Below are 20,102 nucleotides of genomic sequence, written 5' to 3' on the forward strand. Positions count from 1 at the left end.
GAGAGGCGAGGGGAGAGGCGAGGGGAGAGGCGAGGGGAGAGGCGAGGAGAGGCGAGGAGAGGCGGCTTCATAGGTAGAAGAAAAAGTAAAAGCAATGCAGAGAAAGAAAATTCTGGGTATTTAGCATGTACTGGGGACAACACATAATTTAACAGACAATACAGAATTTGTGAAGGAAAACAGTGAGAAGAGTAGGCGGAGAGGCTCCATCAGTGTTTCCCGAAAAGTTCTCTATGGCCCTGGAAGGTCCTGGGGCATTTACCAGACAGGGTGGTTTGGTGAATTCGGAAGAAAGATTGCTGACACTACTGTATTTGTGTACTGTGTCGGGAAATCCCATGTGCCTCTTCAGATTCTCGCCGACTCTGAGCCAACTGCTCCTGGGGGGCCTACATGAGTCCACTGGAGTCTCCTGCTCCTTCCACCACTCAAATTCAGACTAACACAACGTGGCATGGAGTGGGACCCAACCTCCCCCAGAAGATGCCAGGGGTCTAGGTGAATTAGGGCCAAAAAGAGGTTTCGGGAGACTCTGTAAACCAAAGCAAAAATGTTTTTGTTTTTAAATTTTATTTTTGTTATTTAAAAAGACGTGTTGGGGGTGGCGCCTGGGTGGCTTAGTTGGTTGAGCATCAGACTTCACCTCAGGTCAAGATCTCGCAGTCTGTGAGTTCTAGCCCTGCACTGGGCTCTCTGCTGTCAGCGCGGAGCCCAACTCAGATCCTCCTCCCTTCCCCCTCTGCCCCTCCCCCACTCGCTTTCTCTTTCTCTCTCAAAAATAAATAAGCATTTAAAAATAAATAAAATTGTCTTCAGAAAGGGGTACAGAAGGGGATTGTCTTTTACAAGTAATGTTATCAAAGCCCAGCTTTATTTCAACGAGGGCAGGTAAAAGTCTGTATAAGGTACGGCACTATAAAGCAGTTGTCATGGCCACATGGCATGGCACCCAGAGAGCCTGTCCAATACGAGTAACGGGACAGCCATCTTCCTGAGGACCAGCATCAGCGGGAAAATATTACATGTACAGCAAAAAGGGAACAGATTTTGTGAATTCTTTGTTTTCAGATTCCTTGCTAAAAGCAGCGGGCACACATGATTAGACACATCTTGGCAAATTCACGTGACCCTGACACAGGCAAGGTGATCTACAGCCTAAGGCAGAGGAAGAAACTTGAACCAGTGCCTCTATGAAAACATGCTGCCTTCTCCCAAATTACTGCTATTTATTCTAAAATTAGGAAGAGAGTATGAAAAAACAGGCAAAAGACAACCTGCCTGTTGCCTCAAATTCGTTGCTCTTCATGTGTCTTCAATCACTGCCTTGGCAAGAGCTTTTTGTTTTATTCTTTAGAAACATGAGCCAAATGTAAAGTCCTTCACTAACACAGAAGTTCACTGGCTTCCTCAAGAGCAAGCACCAAGCACAGGAGAGCTGTATTTCCAATTCTCCAGGAATTCACCAGTAATTTTGACACACAAACAATAGGATGAGAGACATCATACTTGTGACGGTAGCAAATTCTGCATGCACACATACTGTGCATAGTTCCAGGAAGTAGGGTGGGTATCACTTTCCTTTAAGTAAAGGTCATAATACACATTAGTAGACAATATTTAGCTATAATGAAACACAGAAGCCTGGCTTCTGTGTCATTTCTTAGTTTTCTTTCTCACTAAAATCCATCCATCTCCCTCCTCCCTCCTCCCCACCCAGAAAGAACTCACCTTTGATGGGTTGAATGGAATACCCAGGTATGAAGAGCCTCGGAAACCACAGCGATTTAGATTGGATCCTAGAAAATAAAACCATGTACTTATTTAAAGTATATTTTATTTTTGAAAAGACTCTAAAGCAGATCAATTATATATTCTTTCAGAAACTGAGTATTTTAGTACCAAAGCTTTGTCACTGTCTCCATTTTCATTCTAGCATGTGCCAGGTGTGTTCTCACTTTATGGGAATCTCACTTAATTTTCCAACCAGTCAGAGACAAAATAATGATTTCCTACCACATATCTTTAGTTTATACCCTACCTCACTGCAGGCAAAATGCTTTCAAACCTTTTCTATACGATTATTTTTCATGTGATCAACATAATCAACCCCGTGTTAAAGAGCAGAAAACAGAAGCCCAGAGGTTAAGTGACATGTTCAAAGTAACAATCAGTTAATTACACATCTGGATCTGGAATCCTAACTTCCCTTCCACTGCCTTTTTATTTTAACTTACTGCTTCTTTATATGTGAGCAAACTAAACATCTAAGATGCCCTAGTCACAAAAAAATGTATGTACTTTGTATTTTAAATTTAAAAAACTTTTTTTTTTTATTAATTTTTGAGAGAGACAGGGAGAGCGAGCAGGGGAGGGGCAGAGAGAAAGGGAGAGAGAAAATCCCAAGCAGGCTCCGCACCGTCATCACGGAGCCTGATGTAGGATTCAAACTTACAAACCACGAGATCATGACCTGCGCAGAAACCAAGAGTCGGGTGCTTAACCAAATGAGCCACCCAGGCACCCCCCGCCCCATACTTTGTATTTTAGTACGGACAAACCTTTGTTCTGAGTCCAATGATCCACTCTACTTTGTTTTTATTTTTTATTTTAGAGAGAGAGCACGCACACATGCAAGCAGGTAAAGGGCGGGGTGGGGGGTAGGGAGAGAGAATGTGAAGCAGGCTCCATGCTCAGCTCAGAGCCCAACATGGGGCTTGATCCCTGGGATTATGACCTGAGCTGAAATCGGGTCAACTGAACCACCAAGGCACCCCATCCACTCTGCTTTGAAGTACTAGGAACTTGAGAAAGAAAATAAGCTGGAAACGAAGTCACATCCATGAAAAGGGAGCCCTGTGCATTGGTGGTGGGAATATAAATTGGTACAGCCATTATGGAATACAGTATGGAGGTTCTTCAAAAAATTATACACAGAACTACTATATGATTCGGCAATGCCACCACTGGGTAGATAGCCAAAGGAAACAAAATCACCATTTCAAAGAGATATGTGCACCCCCATGATCACTGCAACATAATTTATAACAGCCAAGACATGGAAACAACCTAAGTGTCTATCAACAGAGGAGTGAAAAAATCTCTCTCTTTCTCTCTCACACACACATACACACACACCCACTGGATGAGTGGATAAAGAAAATTTCACACACACACACACACACACACACACACACACACACGACATCCAGAATGTTAATCAGCCATGAAAGAGCAAATTCTGCCTTTTGTGACATTATGGATGCCACATGCAATAAGTCAGAGAGAAACAAATATTGTATGTTCTCACTTACATGTGGAATTTAAAAAGGCTGAAACATGGAAACAGAGCAGAATGGTAGTTGACAGGAGCTGGGAGAAATGGTGAGATGTTAGTCAAAAGTACAAATGTCTACCTATAAGATGAGTAAGTTCTGGGGATCTAATGCACAGGATGATGACTATAATTAATAGGACTGTGTTATACACTTGAAAGTTATTAGGAGAGATCTTAAATGTTGTCACCACACACTCACACAGGGTAATCATGTAAGGGGACTGTGGTAATCATTCTGCAATATATTCATGTCTCAAACATCATGTTGTATACTTTACATTTACATGTGTTATATGTCAACAATACCTTTATGAAGCTGCAAAAAAAACCTATAAATGAATAATTAGTTATACCCACAACAAGAAAATGGTTATGGGTTTGATTGCTGTTAGAAAATCAGCATGATAGACACGGAAGATAGAAATGTAGTATCAGCAGACTGTACTGTATCATTAATAAAAAAAAAACAAAACGTAGATTTATAAGTATGTTCTGACGTGAGAAACCAGTTTCATATCTCTTAGGACTGGAACATGACTAAATCATAGTAAATGTTTTTCACTCTATTTTTTCAAGACAGGTACTCTATTCAGCTTTCTATCTCTCATAAACTTACGACAGTAACTTAAACATTAATTTCTTATACAATTTAGGGAACTTTATCCACTAAATTTAAAATTCTCCACTAACCACCTTACACCATTAACAAAAAAATCTGAAAAAGGGTATTACCTAATGGTGATGATATTAATGAACATAGTTCTCTTATCTCTGCTAAAGACTTTTAAATGACTAAGACACTTAAGACTCGCCATTATATAATAAGAGGCATAAAAAGGCTCAGACTCTGAATGGATAATGCTACATCTGAGAATTGACTCCAGGAACTTCCCATATGAGAAAGGTCGTATGCACAGAAACACCCAGGGCAATATTACACTGGTGAAAATTTAGAAGCAACACAGAAGTCCAAGAGGTTAAATATAATACTATATCTCGTCAAAGGAACATGATACTGCTAATAATTAGGGAAAACTATGTAGCAACATGGAGAAATGATCAAGTTAAGAGAAAAGGTAGGATGCGAACATTTATGTGATTATGTTTACAATTAACCAAAGGATGCTTATCAACAAAGCCCAGAAAGGAATAAAGTAATATTGTGTGGAATGACAGGAGAGTGAATTCTATTCTTTGTATCAGTCAGTGTTGCCATAACAAATTATCACAGAACTTATTAACTTGAAACCACACCCATTTGTTATCCGGCAGTTCTGTAAGTTCCAAAGTCCAAGATCAGCCTCACCAGGCTGGAATGGAGAGCCGCCAGGGGCTGCGCTCCCTACTGGAGGCTCTGGGGGACAGTTGGCCCCACGTTCCTTCCGCTCGTCCAGTGTGTGGGACTGAGTCTCCACATCCTTGATCACCGCCAGCTGGGGCCCTTGCCACTGCTCACACCTGGGCCCCTGGACCCAAGCGTCTGCAACGGGGCTGAAATCTTTCTCCTGTCCTAGGGCCTCCCCTGTACATGGAACACCTACAGATCATCTCCCTATTTTGAGGTCAGCTGACCAGTAACCTTAACTTCATCTTCAAAGTCCATGGTGCTTAGTGTTTGAATAAGTACGGTACAGGAATTTAGGGGAGAGAGAGGGCGAGGGGGAACATCTTAATTCTAACACAGCTTCCAAACTCCAAACTGGGTGTAATGTTATACTTTTCTAAAAATAAATTGTCTTCACCAAGTCACAGATGTCTTTATCCCTTTATCACCACTTGTTTTAATCCTCCAAATTGGGGGAGCGGCATGTCAAAGGTGTATTTTCCCTAGGCTTAATATTTCATCGGATGCTGAAATTATCTTCCTTAATTCCTGACATATTTTTTTAATGTTTTTTTTTCTCTCTTATTTCCCCTTAGGAATGCCCTTTTAAAGATTATCCTTTTTTTTTTTTTTTTTAAATGTTTATTTATTGGGGCGCCTGGGTGGCTCAGTCAGTTAAACATCTCTTAGTTTCGGCTCAGGTCACGATTGCATGGCTCCTGAGTTCGAGCCCCACATGGGGGTCCATGCTGTCAGTGCAGAGCCTGTTTGGGATTTTCTGTCTCCTCTCCTCTTCCTCTCTCCCTGCTCCTCCCCCGCTTGTGCCCGTGCATGCGCACTCTCTCTCTCAAAATAAAAACTTAAAAAATGTTTTTAAATGTTTATTTATTGGGGGTGGGGCAGAGAGAGAGGGAGAGAATCTCAAGCAGGCTCAGCAGAGTCAGTGCAGAGCTGGATGCGGGGCTCAATCTCACAAAAAATAAGCCTTAAAAAAAATGGGGGTTGGGGGAGAAAGTTGTGCATCCCTGTTTCAGGTTTGAGTATATACTTCACTTAAGAAGCCTACCTTGAGTCCCCTCCTAAAAGGGTCCTGCCTCAATGCTGATGGCTGCTGAATGCTGCTGAATGAAGGCTGGGGTGGCTGTGTCAATTTCTTAAAATAAAACAATGTCTCCTGAATGCCTGACTCTTCCTATCAGGCTCTGCAGCATTTTACCCATAGAACTGCTTTCAAAATTCAATCTTCTCTAAGAGACTAGAAATCAGTTATATATAAATCTTCAGGTACCTCTGAATTATAAGGCAAAGGTTTACATTCAAACTTAACAAAAATTTTTTTTAAATGTTTATTTATTTTTGAGAGAGAGAAAAAGAGCACACACGTATGGGAAGGGGTGGAGAGAGAGGGGGACAGAGGATCCAAAGCAGCGTGGACGCTGATAGCAGCGAGCCCAATGTGGGGCCTGAACTCACCAACCGTGACATCATCCATGACCTGAGCCCAAGTCAGAGGCTTAATCAACTGAGGCAACCAGGTGCTCCTACATTCAAACTTGTTAAAAGTTCTGCAGTGAAGTCATAATCAAAAACCAAAAAAACAAAACAAAAAGACAAAAAAACAAAAAAAACTCAATCCTCTCAATTCCTGCCACCACTTTATCACCTAGGTTTACGTAATATTCTAAATCCTGTGTTTTTGAGGTGCCTGGCTGGCTCAGTCAGTACAGCATGTGACTCTTGATCTTGGGGTTGTGAGTTCAAGCCCCATGTTGGGTGTAGAGACTACTTAAAAATAAAATCTTTAAAAAACAGTAATAGATCCTGTGCTGCCATTTCAACAATCTTCATAGCACTTTCACCAGGGGTAGGTTCCATCTCAAGAAACCACTTTTTTTGCTCATCCATAAGGAGCAACTCCTCATCCATTCAAGTTTTACCATGAGATTGCAGGAATTCGGTCACATCTTCAGGCTCCACTTCTAGCTCTCCTGATGTTTCCACTACATCTGCAGGGAATTCCTCCACTGAAGTCTAGGACCCCTCCAGGTCATCCATGAGAGCTGGAATGAACTTCTTCCAAACTCCTGTGAATGTATTTTGACCTCTTCCCATGAAACACAGATGTTCTTTGTGGCATCTAGACTGGGGAATCATTTCCAGAAGGTTTTTATTTTATTTTGCCTAGATCCATCAGGGAAATCCCTACTTATGGCAGCTACAGCCTTACAATGCATTTCAATAAGACCTGAAAGTCAAAATGACTCCTTGACCCCTGAGCTGCAGAATGGATGCTGTGTTAGCAGGCATGAAAACAACATTAATCTCATTATACATCTTCATCTGAGCTCTTGGGTGACCAAGTACACTGTCAGTGAGCAATAATATTTTGAAGGAAATCTTTTCTGAGCAGTTCTCAACAGCGGGCCTAACATATTCAGTAAACCATGTTGTAAACAGATGTGCTGTCATCCAGTCTTTGTTGTTCCATTTATAGAGCACAGGCAGAGTAGAGTTAGCAGAATTGAGGGCCCTAGGATTTTCAGAAATGGTAAATGAGGGGCACCTGGATGGCTCAGGGGGGCTAAGTGTCCAACTTGTGCTTTTGGCTCAAGTCATGATCTCACAGTGAGTTCAAGCTTCACACTGGGCTTTGAGTTGACAGCAGAGATTCTGCTTGGGATTCTCGGTCTCCCTCTCTCTCTCAAACATACATAAATAAACATTTAAAAAAGAGAGAGAGAAATGGTAAACGAGCACTGGCTTCTACTGAAAGTCACCAACTGCCTTAGCTCCTAGAAAGCTAGGCACTGACTTTTCTCTAGCTGGGAAAGTCATAGATGGTATTTTCTTCTAGAAGAAGGCTGTTTTGTCTACACTGAACATTTTTTTAGTGTAGCCACCTTCATGAATTATCTTAGATCTTCTGGATAACTTGCTGCAGTATCTGTATCAGCACCTGCTGTTGCACCTGGTACTTTTGTGTTTCAAAAATGGCTTCTTTCCTTAAACCTCACGAACCAACGTCTGCTGGCTTCAAACTTCTCTTCCGCAGCTTCCTCACCTCCCAGACTTCATGGAAATGAAGGGAGTCTTGCTCTGGATTAGGTTTTGACTTAAGGAAATGTTGTGGCTGAGAACTTTCACCACCAGCAATAAGGCCGTTGTGCTCTCCATTTATGTGTTCAGTGGAGTAGCACTTTTTAAGTTTTATTTTTACTTAATTAATCTCTAGACCCAACATGAAGCTCAAACTCACGACCCTGATACCAAGAGTGGCATGCTCTTCCGACTGAGCCAGCCAGGTACCCCCGGAGTAGCACTTTTAATTTCCTTCAAGAACTCTTCCTCTGCACTCACAACTTGACTGACTGGCACAAGAGATCTAGCTTTTGGCCCGCTAGGCTTTTGACATGCCTTCCTCACCAAGCTTAATCATTTCTAGCTTATGATTTAAAGTGACAGATGTGCAAGCTCTTTCCTTTCATTTGAAGGCTGAGAGGCCATTGTAGGGTTCCTAACTGGCCTAATTTCAATATTGTTGTGTCTCAGGGACTCAGGAGGCCTGAGGAGAGGGATGAGGAGGAACGGCCGGTCAGTGGAGCAGTCACAACACACACATTTAGCAGTTAAGTGCGCCATCTTATATGGGCACAGGTTGTCGCGCCCCAAAGCAATCTGAATAGTAACGTCAAAGATCACTGATCACACATCACCATAATGCATGTAACAAAAAAGTCTGAAACACCGCGAAAATTACCCAAATGTGGAACAGAGACACAAAATAAGCAAACGCTGTTGGAAAAATGGCACCAATAGACTTGCATGACACAGGGATGCCACAAACTTTCAATCCGTAAAAAATGCAGTATCTGCAAAACACAGTAAACTGAAGTGCAATAAAATGAAGGAACGCCTGTTAGGGTTTAAAAAAATGTTTCTGAATGAAATAACATTTCCTTACTGGTAAATAACTAAACGGCATTTTTATTTCCTCATTTCTATGTTGTTAGCTTATTTACATCAATAACTTTTCTGAAAAGGCAGCAAAAATACTGATGTTCAAAAATATCACCTAAGGTTAGGAGATGATGGCATGGACACGTGGAATCAAACTCAAGACCCTATTCCTACTAGCCCTGTGTTCCACAGGCAAGTAACAATCTCTCTGAGGTAGTTCTATTTCTGAGAGAGGAACAGTAATGTACTGCTAGCAGTATTTTGCAGGGTTCTTATGAGGGTTAAAGGACACATTCTGATTATGCGTACCACAGTGACCAAGGCACAATAAACAGTAACCACTTCAAGTCAATTCATTAGATTTAAACAAAAGTGAAGAGGAAAGTAACAGAAGCTTTCCTCTGAAACTGATTTTCTCTAAAATAAAAACACCTGCCTCCCCTCCGTTTTCAAAAGAGTGCACACTGAAAAGAAGGCATTGGGCAATCCTTTCTGGTTCTTGTCAAGATGTGCTTGCTATTGTGCTTTCGTTTATAATTCTAGTAAGCTTACCTATTCATGATAATTATTAAGTATAAACACGCAATTAATTCCAAATTTACAACTGGATGCATATTTAGGATAGTTCAAGCTTCCTTGGAGGTTATTAGACAGCGCCATCTAGTGCTCCTATTCAGTAGTAGCAGAATAAACTGGAAGTGTGGTTCAGGTCCCAGAAGAATCAAATGCATAATTTGAAAAAACACAGTACATGCCTCTTGGGTCCTAACTCAGGTCCACATCAGAACCATCTGAGTGGGGCATGGACACTCATGTATATAAAAAGAAAAACAATCCCTGTTTGATATACAATTAGAATTGAGAACCACTGATGGGGTGAATGTATCCTCCACTATCACAGAGCCACGAAGTCAAACTAGTTTACTTTGTTACGTGGAAGCTGGTTTAGACAGCAATACATCATAAAAATCCAGGTTACTGAAGAAAAATGCAATTGGGTACATGGGAAGAAAAAGAGAATCAGCAAAAATGGGAGTATGTACAGGGATATAATATGCATGCGTGTTTATATGGGAGCATGTAGAGGGATGTGCTTATTAGAGAATGTGTTTAGCTGTCTATGGCAAGGGAAAACAATCCTTTTGTCTTTATTTTTTGTGTCTGCACGTGAAAGACAATCATTAAACTACAAAGCTGACTTCTTGATGACTGGAGCATCTCTCAGTTTAAAACTTAGGGTTTTAGGGGTGCCTGGATAGCTCAGGTGGTTAAATGTCCGACTCTTGATTTCAGCCCAGGTCATGATCTCACGTAGAGCCTGCTTAAGATCTTAAGATTCTCTCCCTCTGTCCCTCCTCCACTGGCACGCACTCTCTCTTAAAAGAAAATAAAAAAACTTTTTTCACGTTTGTTTATTTTTGAGAGAGATAAAGTGCAAGGAGGGGGAGGGGCAGAGAGAGAAGAGACAGATCTGAAGCAGGCTCCAGGCTCTGAGCTGTCAGCACAGAGGCCAACGTGGGACTCAAACTCACGAACGGTGAGATCATGACCTGAGCCAACATCGAAAGCTTAACCAACTGAGCTACCCAGGTGCCCCCCCCCAAATATTTTAATTACTTTTTTAATGTTTATTTGGGGGGGGGGGGCGGGTAGAGAGAGAGAGGGAGACACAGAATCTGAAGCAGGCTCCAGGCTCTGGGCTGTCAGCACAGAGCCTGACGTGGGGCTGGAACCCACAAGCCTTGAGGTCATGATCTGAGCTGAAATCAGAAGCTTAACCAACTAAGCCACCCAGGCGCCCCCCAAAATAAAATCTTTAAATCTTAGGGTTTTACTATTAAGCTCGTAATAAACACCAACTATATGTCAAACATTATAAAGGCAATATGTCTGGGTATTCTTTAAACAAAACAGTTATAAATCTATAAAATGTAAAACCTCAATGGCAGTTTAAAAAGATTTTAGTCACTGAAGCTACTTTTCATAAGAAAGCAGCATATTACCCACTTTTCTAAGAGAAAATTTTATTGTGACATAAAAATACATGAAAAATTATATTTAGGTACTTCTAACAAAGAACAACTCTTGGGTTACAATATCTCCATGCTATTAATAGTGGCCATGCTAGTTAAATATAATTTAAAACCTGATTTGGTCATGTTCTCAATTTTCTTGTCCCCATTTTTTAAAAATATATTTTTAAAGTTTATTCATTTATTTTTAGAGACAGAGCGAGCGGGGGAGGGACAGAGAGAGGGAGACAGAGAAACCCATACAAGCTCTGCACCCTCAACAAAGAGCCTGATGTTGGGCTCGAACTCAGGAACCATGAGATCATGATCTGGGCCAAGGGTGGATGCTTAACCAAGCCACCCAGGCACCCCTCTAATTCCCATTTTAACCACTAGGTTTTTGCACTAAGCAAACAACTCAAGTGAGGAACGTGGCAATTTTTTTATGTACAAATGGAGGTGTACATTTTATTAGCCCAGAAATAATTCCTCAGAGATCTCAAGAAACACGTGCAAGGTGAACAAAATATTCTAGAGCCTACAAAATGGGTTTGTAGATCTATTCTCTAAATTTCACAGATAAGTTTCAGAGTCAGACCTAGGCCAACTACAGAAAAGGCATCCAATAAATGGATGTTTCATCCAACCAACCAGTAAATGGAGAATTCAGACTTGCAGCTGGATTGTGAACAGATGTGTGGTGTGGCCTACCAGACACACAGTGAGGGACACTGGACATTTGGGCACATCACCACTGCAGGGCTATCTTTGCAAAAAATATACTTTTTTTAAGGTTTATGTATTTTGATAGAGACAGAGAGATAAACAGACAGAGACAGAGACAGACAGAGACAGAACACCAGCAGGGAAGTGGCAGAGAGAGAAGGAGACAGATAATCCGAAGCAGGCTCTGCACTGGCAGCGTGGAGCCTGATGCAGGGCTCCAACTCGCAAACCACGAGATCATGAGATGAGTTAAAACCAGGTAGACACTTAACTTATTGAGCCGCCCAGGTGTCCCAATCTTTGCAAAAAATTCTTGACCTACAATGCTTCCAAAACAGACATTCTATATAATTTTTTCAATGTACAATATGCTCATTTGAGCCACATGAGAACTATACTTACACTTGTGAGCATGTTATCAAAGGCAGCAATGGATTGAAAAATCTAAACGAAATTCTCAACAGAAAAACACACACACAATACACAGAGCATCTATTGTACGGAATCAGTACTGGAAATATACAGCAATGGGAATATCAAAGGACTGCAAAACAGAAAACTGTGCTCTAAATTTTCCTCTAGCATTAACTAGTTATACATTGTTGTGGACAAATTATTAATCCCTTTGGATCTTAACATCCTCATTTGTAAAATGACGGACTATAATATTCTTTGCTTTGTTCTAGCTGTGCCCTTAATGAGAAAAGGGAATACACAACAGCCAGACTAATCCTTTTTTAAATTAAAAAAATAATTTACTTATTTTGGGGAGAGCACAAGTTGGGGAGGGGCAGACAGAGGGGGACAGAGGATCTGAAGTAGGCTTTGCATTGACAGGCTGACACCAGTGTGCCCAATGTGGGGCTCAAACTCACAAACCACGAGATCATGACCTGAGCTGAAGTCAGATGCTCAAGCAACTGAGCTACCCAGGTGCCCCTGTAATTTTTTTTTTTTTTTACTGTTTATTTTAGAGAGAGAATGAGAGAGAGAGAGAGAGAGAGAGAGAGAGAGAGAGAGAGAGAGAAATAGACAGAATCCGAAGCAGGCTACAGGCTCTGAGCTGTCCGTACAGAGCCTGACACGGAGCTCAAATTCAGCAATTGTGAGATCATGACCTGAGCCCAAGTTGGATGCTTAACTGACTGAGCCAGCGAGACACCCCTCCCTTGTGTTTCTTAAACACTTCTGGAGGTTGATGAGAAGGGCTCCAAATCTCCAATGGTGTGACCACACGCTTAGACTGACATATCATTAGGGTCTTTACAACCCCAGAGTTAAGTGGAAAGCCAGGGTTAATTCTAATTAAATATTCACAATGCACTTAAGGGCCACACATGATGGTCTCCACTAGGGACCTACATACTTCACTAGCAGAGCACCATGGGGACTTGGGAGTCAGAAGCCTGGGATTTCAGTCTGACTCTATCACTTAGTATCTCTGTGTGGCCTCGGGCAGGTCTCCTCATCACTCTGCTTCTCATTTTCCATTATAAAATTTTAATTAACATATATTTATTTCTATTATAGCATATATTATATATATATATATAGCATATGCTATTATTTCTGCAATAGCAAAATATCAATATCCGTACATAACCATACAACCTTAAGTTTAGTTTTTTATTTTTGTTGTGTTTTGAAGAGGTTAAAGCTTTTCCTAACTTGAATTTTTAAATATAGAAACATGATAAACACTTAAACAGTGCAGATATATAGAATAAAATGAAAGTACTACCTAATCCTGGCATCCTCCCACGTCTGTTTCCATCTACCTCCCCCTCTACAAAGATTTTCTCTATACCCTTACAGAGTTGTTCCTATACATTTTTAATCAAAGACTTTTTATTAAAACATCTGAGTACATGTTGGCATATATAATTTAACCACAGAAGAACATTTTCAAATCAGTATGTATATACCTAGATCTACCTCAATCACTTGGTTACTGTGTACTATTCTTGGTAGACCATAGTTGACTTAACTGTTCCACTTTTTTTTTTTTTTAATGTTTTTGTATTTAGTTTGAAGATCGAGCATGAGTGGGGGAAGGGCAGAGAGAAAGGGAGACACAGAATGCTAAGCAGGCTTCAGGCTCTGAGCTGTCAGCACAGAGCCCGACTCGGGGCTTGAGCTCATGAACTGCCACCATCAGTGACCTGAGCCAAAGTCGAACACTTAACCAACTTAGCCACCCAGGCACCCCTTAACTGATTCACTTTTGTGAACACTGATTCCCCCTCTAATTTGTCAGTGAGATGAACAATGCCGAAAAATATTCCACAGAGGTTTTTATGCACACATATTAGTTTTCTGAGGTTAGTAACAACAAATCGCCACGAATCTAGAGGCTTTCAACAACAAAAAGTATTTTCTCACAGCTCTGGAACCCAGAAGTCCAAAATCAAGGTGTTGGTAGGGCTGGTTCCTTCTGGAGGCTCTGAGGGAAAGTCCATTCTGGCTTCTCTCTTAGCTTCTGGCAGCTCTGGGCAATCCCAGCAGTCCCGCGTACTAACCAGCACTCTAATCTGCGCCTCCGCCCTGGTGCCACCTTCCCCCTGCATCTTCAATCTCCCTCTTCCCTTCTCCTATAAGGACACCACTCACCAATCTGGAGATCTTTACCTTAATTACACCTGTGAAGGCCCCTATTCCAACTAAGGTCATATTCTGAGGTTCTGATCGGACATAACTTTTGGGGCCATTAATCAACCCACGACCACACACACAAGAATATGTCAGTTGTATAAAAAATTATACTGCTAAAATACCTCTCAAAAGGTTACAATGATTTTCATTTCCACCAAAATGATACTAAAGTGCTCTTTCCCCTGATTCTTGCCAACTTTTAAAACTTCGGGCTAAATCTATGTGTTAGATAAAAAAATAATACAATACTGTTTCTACTGCATCTCCCTGACTTTTCTAGTAAGGTTAATCCTGTATTTACTGTCTTCTTTTGAGAACCTCCTATTCTTAAATTTTGTCATTTTCTACGTGCTGATGTGTCATTTTCTTCTCAATCTTTTAAGAATTCTTCACAGCCTGGATATTAATATTTTATAATATATGTTGCCACAATTTCCAAGCCTGTCACTTATTCAACCTTATCTTTTACTGCATAACATTTAAAAGTATTTATTTAATCAAATTTACCAAGTTATTCTTTTACGGTCCTGGGCTTTTAACATTTTTAGATTTTTAAGCAGGACAAATATAGACGGATGAGTAACGGACAGCACATTCTACTCTGTCTGCAAATAAATGCCTTATGAATGAGAAAATATTTGAGGAGCCAGAGGAGGCTTAAATTAGGTGTTCTAAGACGCAATTTCCAACAAGCAATTCTCAGAACGCCAGCCATTCACTCAACGCAACTGAATATAGCTCAATATAATCAACTCTGACACTACTCAGACACAGCATCAGATTCCACAGGCTGAGGGCTCAGTCCTACTGGACTGCAAACCGCCCCGAACCCACCCCCAACTTCGGACATCGTCAGCCCAGTTAGCTGTGCTTCTGACCCACTGGCTATGCACTGGAGGTTCCCACGAGCCCCTCTCCTTAGGTACAATTATTGTGCCAGCTCACAGAACTCAAACGAAACACGTTATTAACAGTAAAAGGATGTAACTCACAAACAGCCAAATGGAAGAGGTGCAGACGGCAAGGTATGGGGATGGGCGGCAGAGTTTCCCTGCCCTCTGCCCTCTCCAGGAGCACCACCCTCCCAGCATCTCCACGTGTTCAACAACCAGGAAGCTCTCTGAACCCCGTCCTTTTGAGTTTTTATGTAGGCTACGTTTTTTGGACAAGAACTATTAAATTGAAGCTGGCAATTGCTTCAACTTCCCTGGAGGTCAGGGGGTGGGACTGAAAGTGACAACCCTCTAATCACTGCTTAGAGGCCAGCAGCCCCCATCTTTAGGTGCTTTCCAGAACCTCATTAACATAACAAAAGACAACTTTATCCCCCTCCAAAGGCTTAAGAAATGCTAAGGGTTTTGGAAGCGGTGAGAGAGGGGCTGTGGATGAAGACAAAACATACACATCTCATAAATCACAATATCACAATGCTGTAGACCCAACGTGAAAATAGAAAGAGGAACAGTAAAGCTGGAGGAGGTATGGGTGATTTAATTAATAGTCCAACAACTCCTGAAGCACAACAATGCCTTAGGCACTGAAAGAGAAGAAACGTAAGACAGACACATTCTCTGCCCTCCAGAAGTTTACAATTTGGACACAAGCAAAAACATTTTAAGCAGTGGTTAAGCAACTACAAATGAAAAAAAAAAAAATTAGCAAACCAATGAAATCCGTGTAGTTGACAATACGAAGGGAAGTAAGAATTCTGATGGGTCTCAGATGGTGAGTACCAATCAGGATTCAAAAAAATTTTTTTAAACCTTTAACAAACTAAAATAAACATAAGAAAAGTGCACTATCATAATCAAACAACTCAATCAACTGTGCCAAGTAAAGTCATCCACATAACCAGCACTCATAAGTCCGCGATGGCACCCTAGAAGCCCCTCCTACTTCACTCCTACTTTCCCTTCACATTTCCTTCCTTCACTCCCCAAAAGGTCAGACTGGTTTTGTCTAATTTTGTACTTTGTGTAAAGAGAATAAGACACTAGGTACTTTTTTTTCCCCAAAAAAAAAACTTGTCTGTGACATTCATCATAAGTTTTGCATATAGTTAGAGACTGTTCTTTTCCGTTACCATACAGCATTCCATTGTGTGAATATTTTAATACACCACTTATCGATTATACCAGTGATGGGTAGTTTCTGTGGTGCCTACATCTGGACTCTTGTGAAACACTGCTATGAACATTCTCATGTGCATCCTGTGGTGAACACATTTTCACTTCTGTGGGCTGTGTACTAGGGAACACAAGCCCCGTGTCAGGGACCACACAGATGTGCAGCGCTATTAAGTACCACCCAACAGTTTCCAAAGGATGGGCACAACCCCTCCAGCACTGTGTGGGAGCTCCAGGTGCGCTGCACTTTCCCGACAACTGCTATTCGCCGCCTCTTCCACATTAGCCATTCTAGTGAATCTGCAGCAAATGCAATTATTACCAATGATATGAGAGTTCAGATAATAGCAAATCCCTCACAAGAGAGCAGACTTTAGAAAGAATACAAGTTTTAATTAAACTAACTGCACACAAAAAAAGAGTTCACTGACTTGCTTAGTCACATACCCAAGGGATAACAAAATGATACATGTAAAGTCCATGTTTAAGAGTGTAAAAGTGGGGCACCTGGGTGGCTCAGTCGGTTAAGTGTCTGACTTTGGCTGAGTTCATGATCTTGCAGTTTGTGAATTCAAGCCCCATGTCAGGCTCTGTGCCGAGCCTGCTTCGGATTCTGTGTCTGCCTCCCTTCTCTACCCCTCCTTGGCTCACGCTCTTTCTCAAAATAAACAAACATTTAAAAAAAAAAAAAAAAGAACATAAAAGCAGCAGTCAATTATTCTATGGCCACTGCTCTTCCACTGGGAGAAGAATTAACCAGTTATTTTAACCATTCTCTAAACTGCATTAAAAAAAGAAAAGAATATGGGTATTAATGGGTATTAGGCTGTTGTAAAAAAACTTACAATAAAATGGTAGAAGAAAGTAGACGCATTTTAAGAGAAGACAATCACGGAGCCAGCAAACAGTGCTCAAGAGTGGGGAGAAATACGAAGACAAGACAGAAAGTAGAAGACATGGTGAATAAACGTTCTGGTGACTAAAACCTGTACAAAAGAGTTCTCTCACTGAAATCTTAAGATCCATACTTTTCTATAGTATAGAAACAATGGCTATTTTATTTCAGGAAAATGAGTATCAGTAAATGTTTTCTAAAAATAATATAAAATGTTCAGCAAAAATGCACAGAACAGCTTTTCTGTGACTCACTCTGTACAATTTCACATGTGCACTATGTGAGATACATCCCCTTAAGAAACTACAGCATAAAATTTAATCAGGACAGGTATTTTCAGTAAACAATAAAACATCAGAATCTATAATAATACTACATCTAATATTTATTTTTATTAAAACAATTTTTTTAAGTTTATTTATTTTGAGAGAGACTGAACATGAGCAGGGGTGAGGCAGAGAGAGAGAGAGGTAAGAGAGAATCCCAAGAGGGCTCTGTGCTGTCAGTGTGGAGTCTGAAATGGAGCTCGATCCCACAAACCAGATCATGACCCAAGCCGAAATCGAGTCAGATGCTGAACTGAGCCACCCAGACGTCCCTAATACTTAACTTTAAAGGTTTTTTTAAAAAATCCCAGACTCAAACTAGTAAAAAAACCAAAACAAATTACTTCAATTTTTCAGGTGTCTAGCACCGTGACCTCACGTCAGTCCCCAAGCTCCTAGAGGGTGAGCAGCACATCCTGTAATTTATCACAGCCTCTGTCCACAGGCTCAGCAGGACATTCAATAAATCCTACTCAACTCACCAACATGCTTGAATGTGTAACCACTGACCAGTATAGCATATATGCTGCTTCATGCAGCTGGTGAAAAGTGATTGGGTGTTTCCGTAAGACAAACCTAGTTCAAAACGCTTAATCATTTTTAAACAACAATCTGTAAACAGGCACAGATTTTAGAAATTATAAACACAAGCACTACAAAATTCAAGAACAATAAAGTAGAAAGACATAAACTATGCCTAAGAGCATCTGCTAACAGAGCAAACCTCTTTCTAAACAAACTTTCAGTTTATTATTTCCTTAGAGTTTATCTAGGTTGGGACCTTCGTACACCTTTACTCCAACCAATGAAACACATGGTTAATTCATAAATGTTGACTCTTAAGAGCCAACTGAGTGATGACCATGCTAAAAAAAAACAACTGTGTCATTTCCTGGGAGTTTATCTGCTTCTCTTTTCAAGGTTCGAATCTCTAACATTTATAACTTATATCAATGTTAGGTATGAACAGAGTGAACAATAGAGTATATAAAACTTGTGTGCATTTAGTTGATCGGGTAATATATAAATTTTGAAAATTAATGTAACTGGTCAGAATTGATCAAGCTTAAGAAGCATCATAAAAAGGACTGGAGTGCTAGTAAGAGGTCTAAGAAACCCTTAAGGAAAGGCTCATGAAACATGAAACGTTAAGAGGGAAAACCACAGGGAGACTGAAATGAAACTTTGTGACGGAAGAGAGTTCACTGAGAAGAAAAAAAGAAATGGCTGGGAATGAAAAATAGAGCAAACGCTACCAAACTAACCAAACATAAACACCACATACAAAGCATCCACAGGCAGTCATCAACGTGGAAGCGCAGAACACAATATGCGGCTATAACTGCCAATCTCTAATCCCAGACAGCCGCCAACTGTTCTCTCGAGAGATTAATGATCAGGCTACTTTTTATTTCATTTTTTTAAGTAATCTCTACCCCCACCATGGGGCTCAAACTCATGACCCCAAGGATCCAGAGTCGCACGATCCACCTACTGCCAGCCAGGCGCCCCCAGACGCCCCCATGACTTCTGTGCTGGAACAGAATAGGAGGGCAGCATTGCAAGCCAAAACATGGCTAACAAAACGTGGTAAGGGTTTACGAATAAATACTGCGATTTGCTAGTCCAACACACGTTATGCCGAGTACAACTAGCTAGTCATACTAAAAATAAAATGCTAAAAACTCACTCACTGTCTTCTGTGGGAAGGACCTGCAGGGAGTAAATCCACTCTATTATATCATCTTTGTTCACCACATCTAAGGAGTCCAACATATCCAGCCCGGAGAGAGCAAAAAATGCAATTGTCAACCTAAAAGAAAAAAAAAAACAAAGAAACAAACGTAAAATTCCATCATAACTGTCTAAACACTGAAGTTTTTCTTGTTCAGAAAAATAAAGTCTTTCTAATTTTAAAATTAATTCAAACAGTACTCTCATTTCGCAAAAGCCAAAAAGTCATATTTATTCTTATAATTTAATAATACCAATCAAATCTTTGTTTCATTTGTAAAAAGGAGCGTTTGGGGGTAAAAAAAAAAAAAAAACAGTCATATACATTTGAAACTCATCAGCAACCTGAAGGCTAATGTAGGTTAAAAAAGGAATTCCCTGCACCCAATTAGTACAAGTCCAAAAGGCTGGAAAACATAGAGAATACCAATTTCCACTTACTTGCCAAGAACAGCTACACTTATAGTGGGTGCTTAATTCTTAAGGAAGGTTAGAATAAACCCATCTGTATTCAAATTTGTTTACAAATAATGTAACTGGACAAAACTTAAACTGAATTTTGGGAAATAAGGAACACTTTAAAAAATACATGTGCATTTCAACTTCATTTTCCCAGAGAGGATTCTTCAATGGAATGAAAAACTGTAAGGCAACACATTCCCTTCCAAGATTGCATACTAAATGAGAAATGTCAACTCTGTGTTTTCATTTAAAACTAGTACTTAAGTGATTTTTACATAAAGAGTTTGTTATATATAATTCTTTTCAGGCTGAGATACATCCTATACTGTTTTCTGAACATGGTTATCTTTTTTTTTTAATTTAAGTAATCTCTACACCCCACATGGGGCTTGAACTCACAGCCCTGGGATCAAGAGTTGCATGCTCTATATTGACTGAGCCAGCCAGGCACCCCTGAACATGGTTATCACATTTCTATATTCTAACAGTTCCTATGACTAATACTAAACAATTAATACTTTAAATCATCTGGTCCAAAATCTTACAGCAAAGCC

At 40.5% G+C, this 20,102-nt stretch overlaps 1 protein-coding gene across 1 annotated transcript in view; it reads right to left on the reverse strand.

The window, feature by feature from the left end:
- The window catches only part of PGGT1B (protein geranylgeranyltransferase type I subunit beta), a 62,487-nt gene that overhangs the window by 34,477 nt on the left and 7,908 nt on the right, over window positions 1–20,102 (reverse strand). Inside the window, exons 2-3 of the mRNA XM_049649050.1 lie at window positions 19,047–19,165; window positions 1,729–1,796 (exon numbers count right to left, since the gene is read on the reverse strand). Of these exons, the coding sequence (XP_049505007.1) occupies window positions 1,729–1,796; window positions 19,047–19,165 (187 nt within the window). The remainder of the gene's footprint in view (window positions 1–1,728; window positions 1,797–19,046; window positions 19,166–20,102) is intronic.

This window comes from Panthera uncia (assembly GCF_023721935.1).
Source record: "Panthera uncia isolate 11264 chromosome A1 unlocalized genomic scaffold, Puncia_PCG_1.0 HiC_scaffold_17, whole genome shotgun sequence".
Taxonomy (NCBI): Eukaryota; Metazoa; Chordata; class Mammalia; order Carnivora; family Felidae; genus Panthera; species Panthera uncia.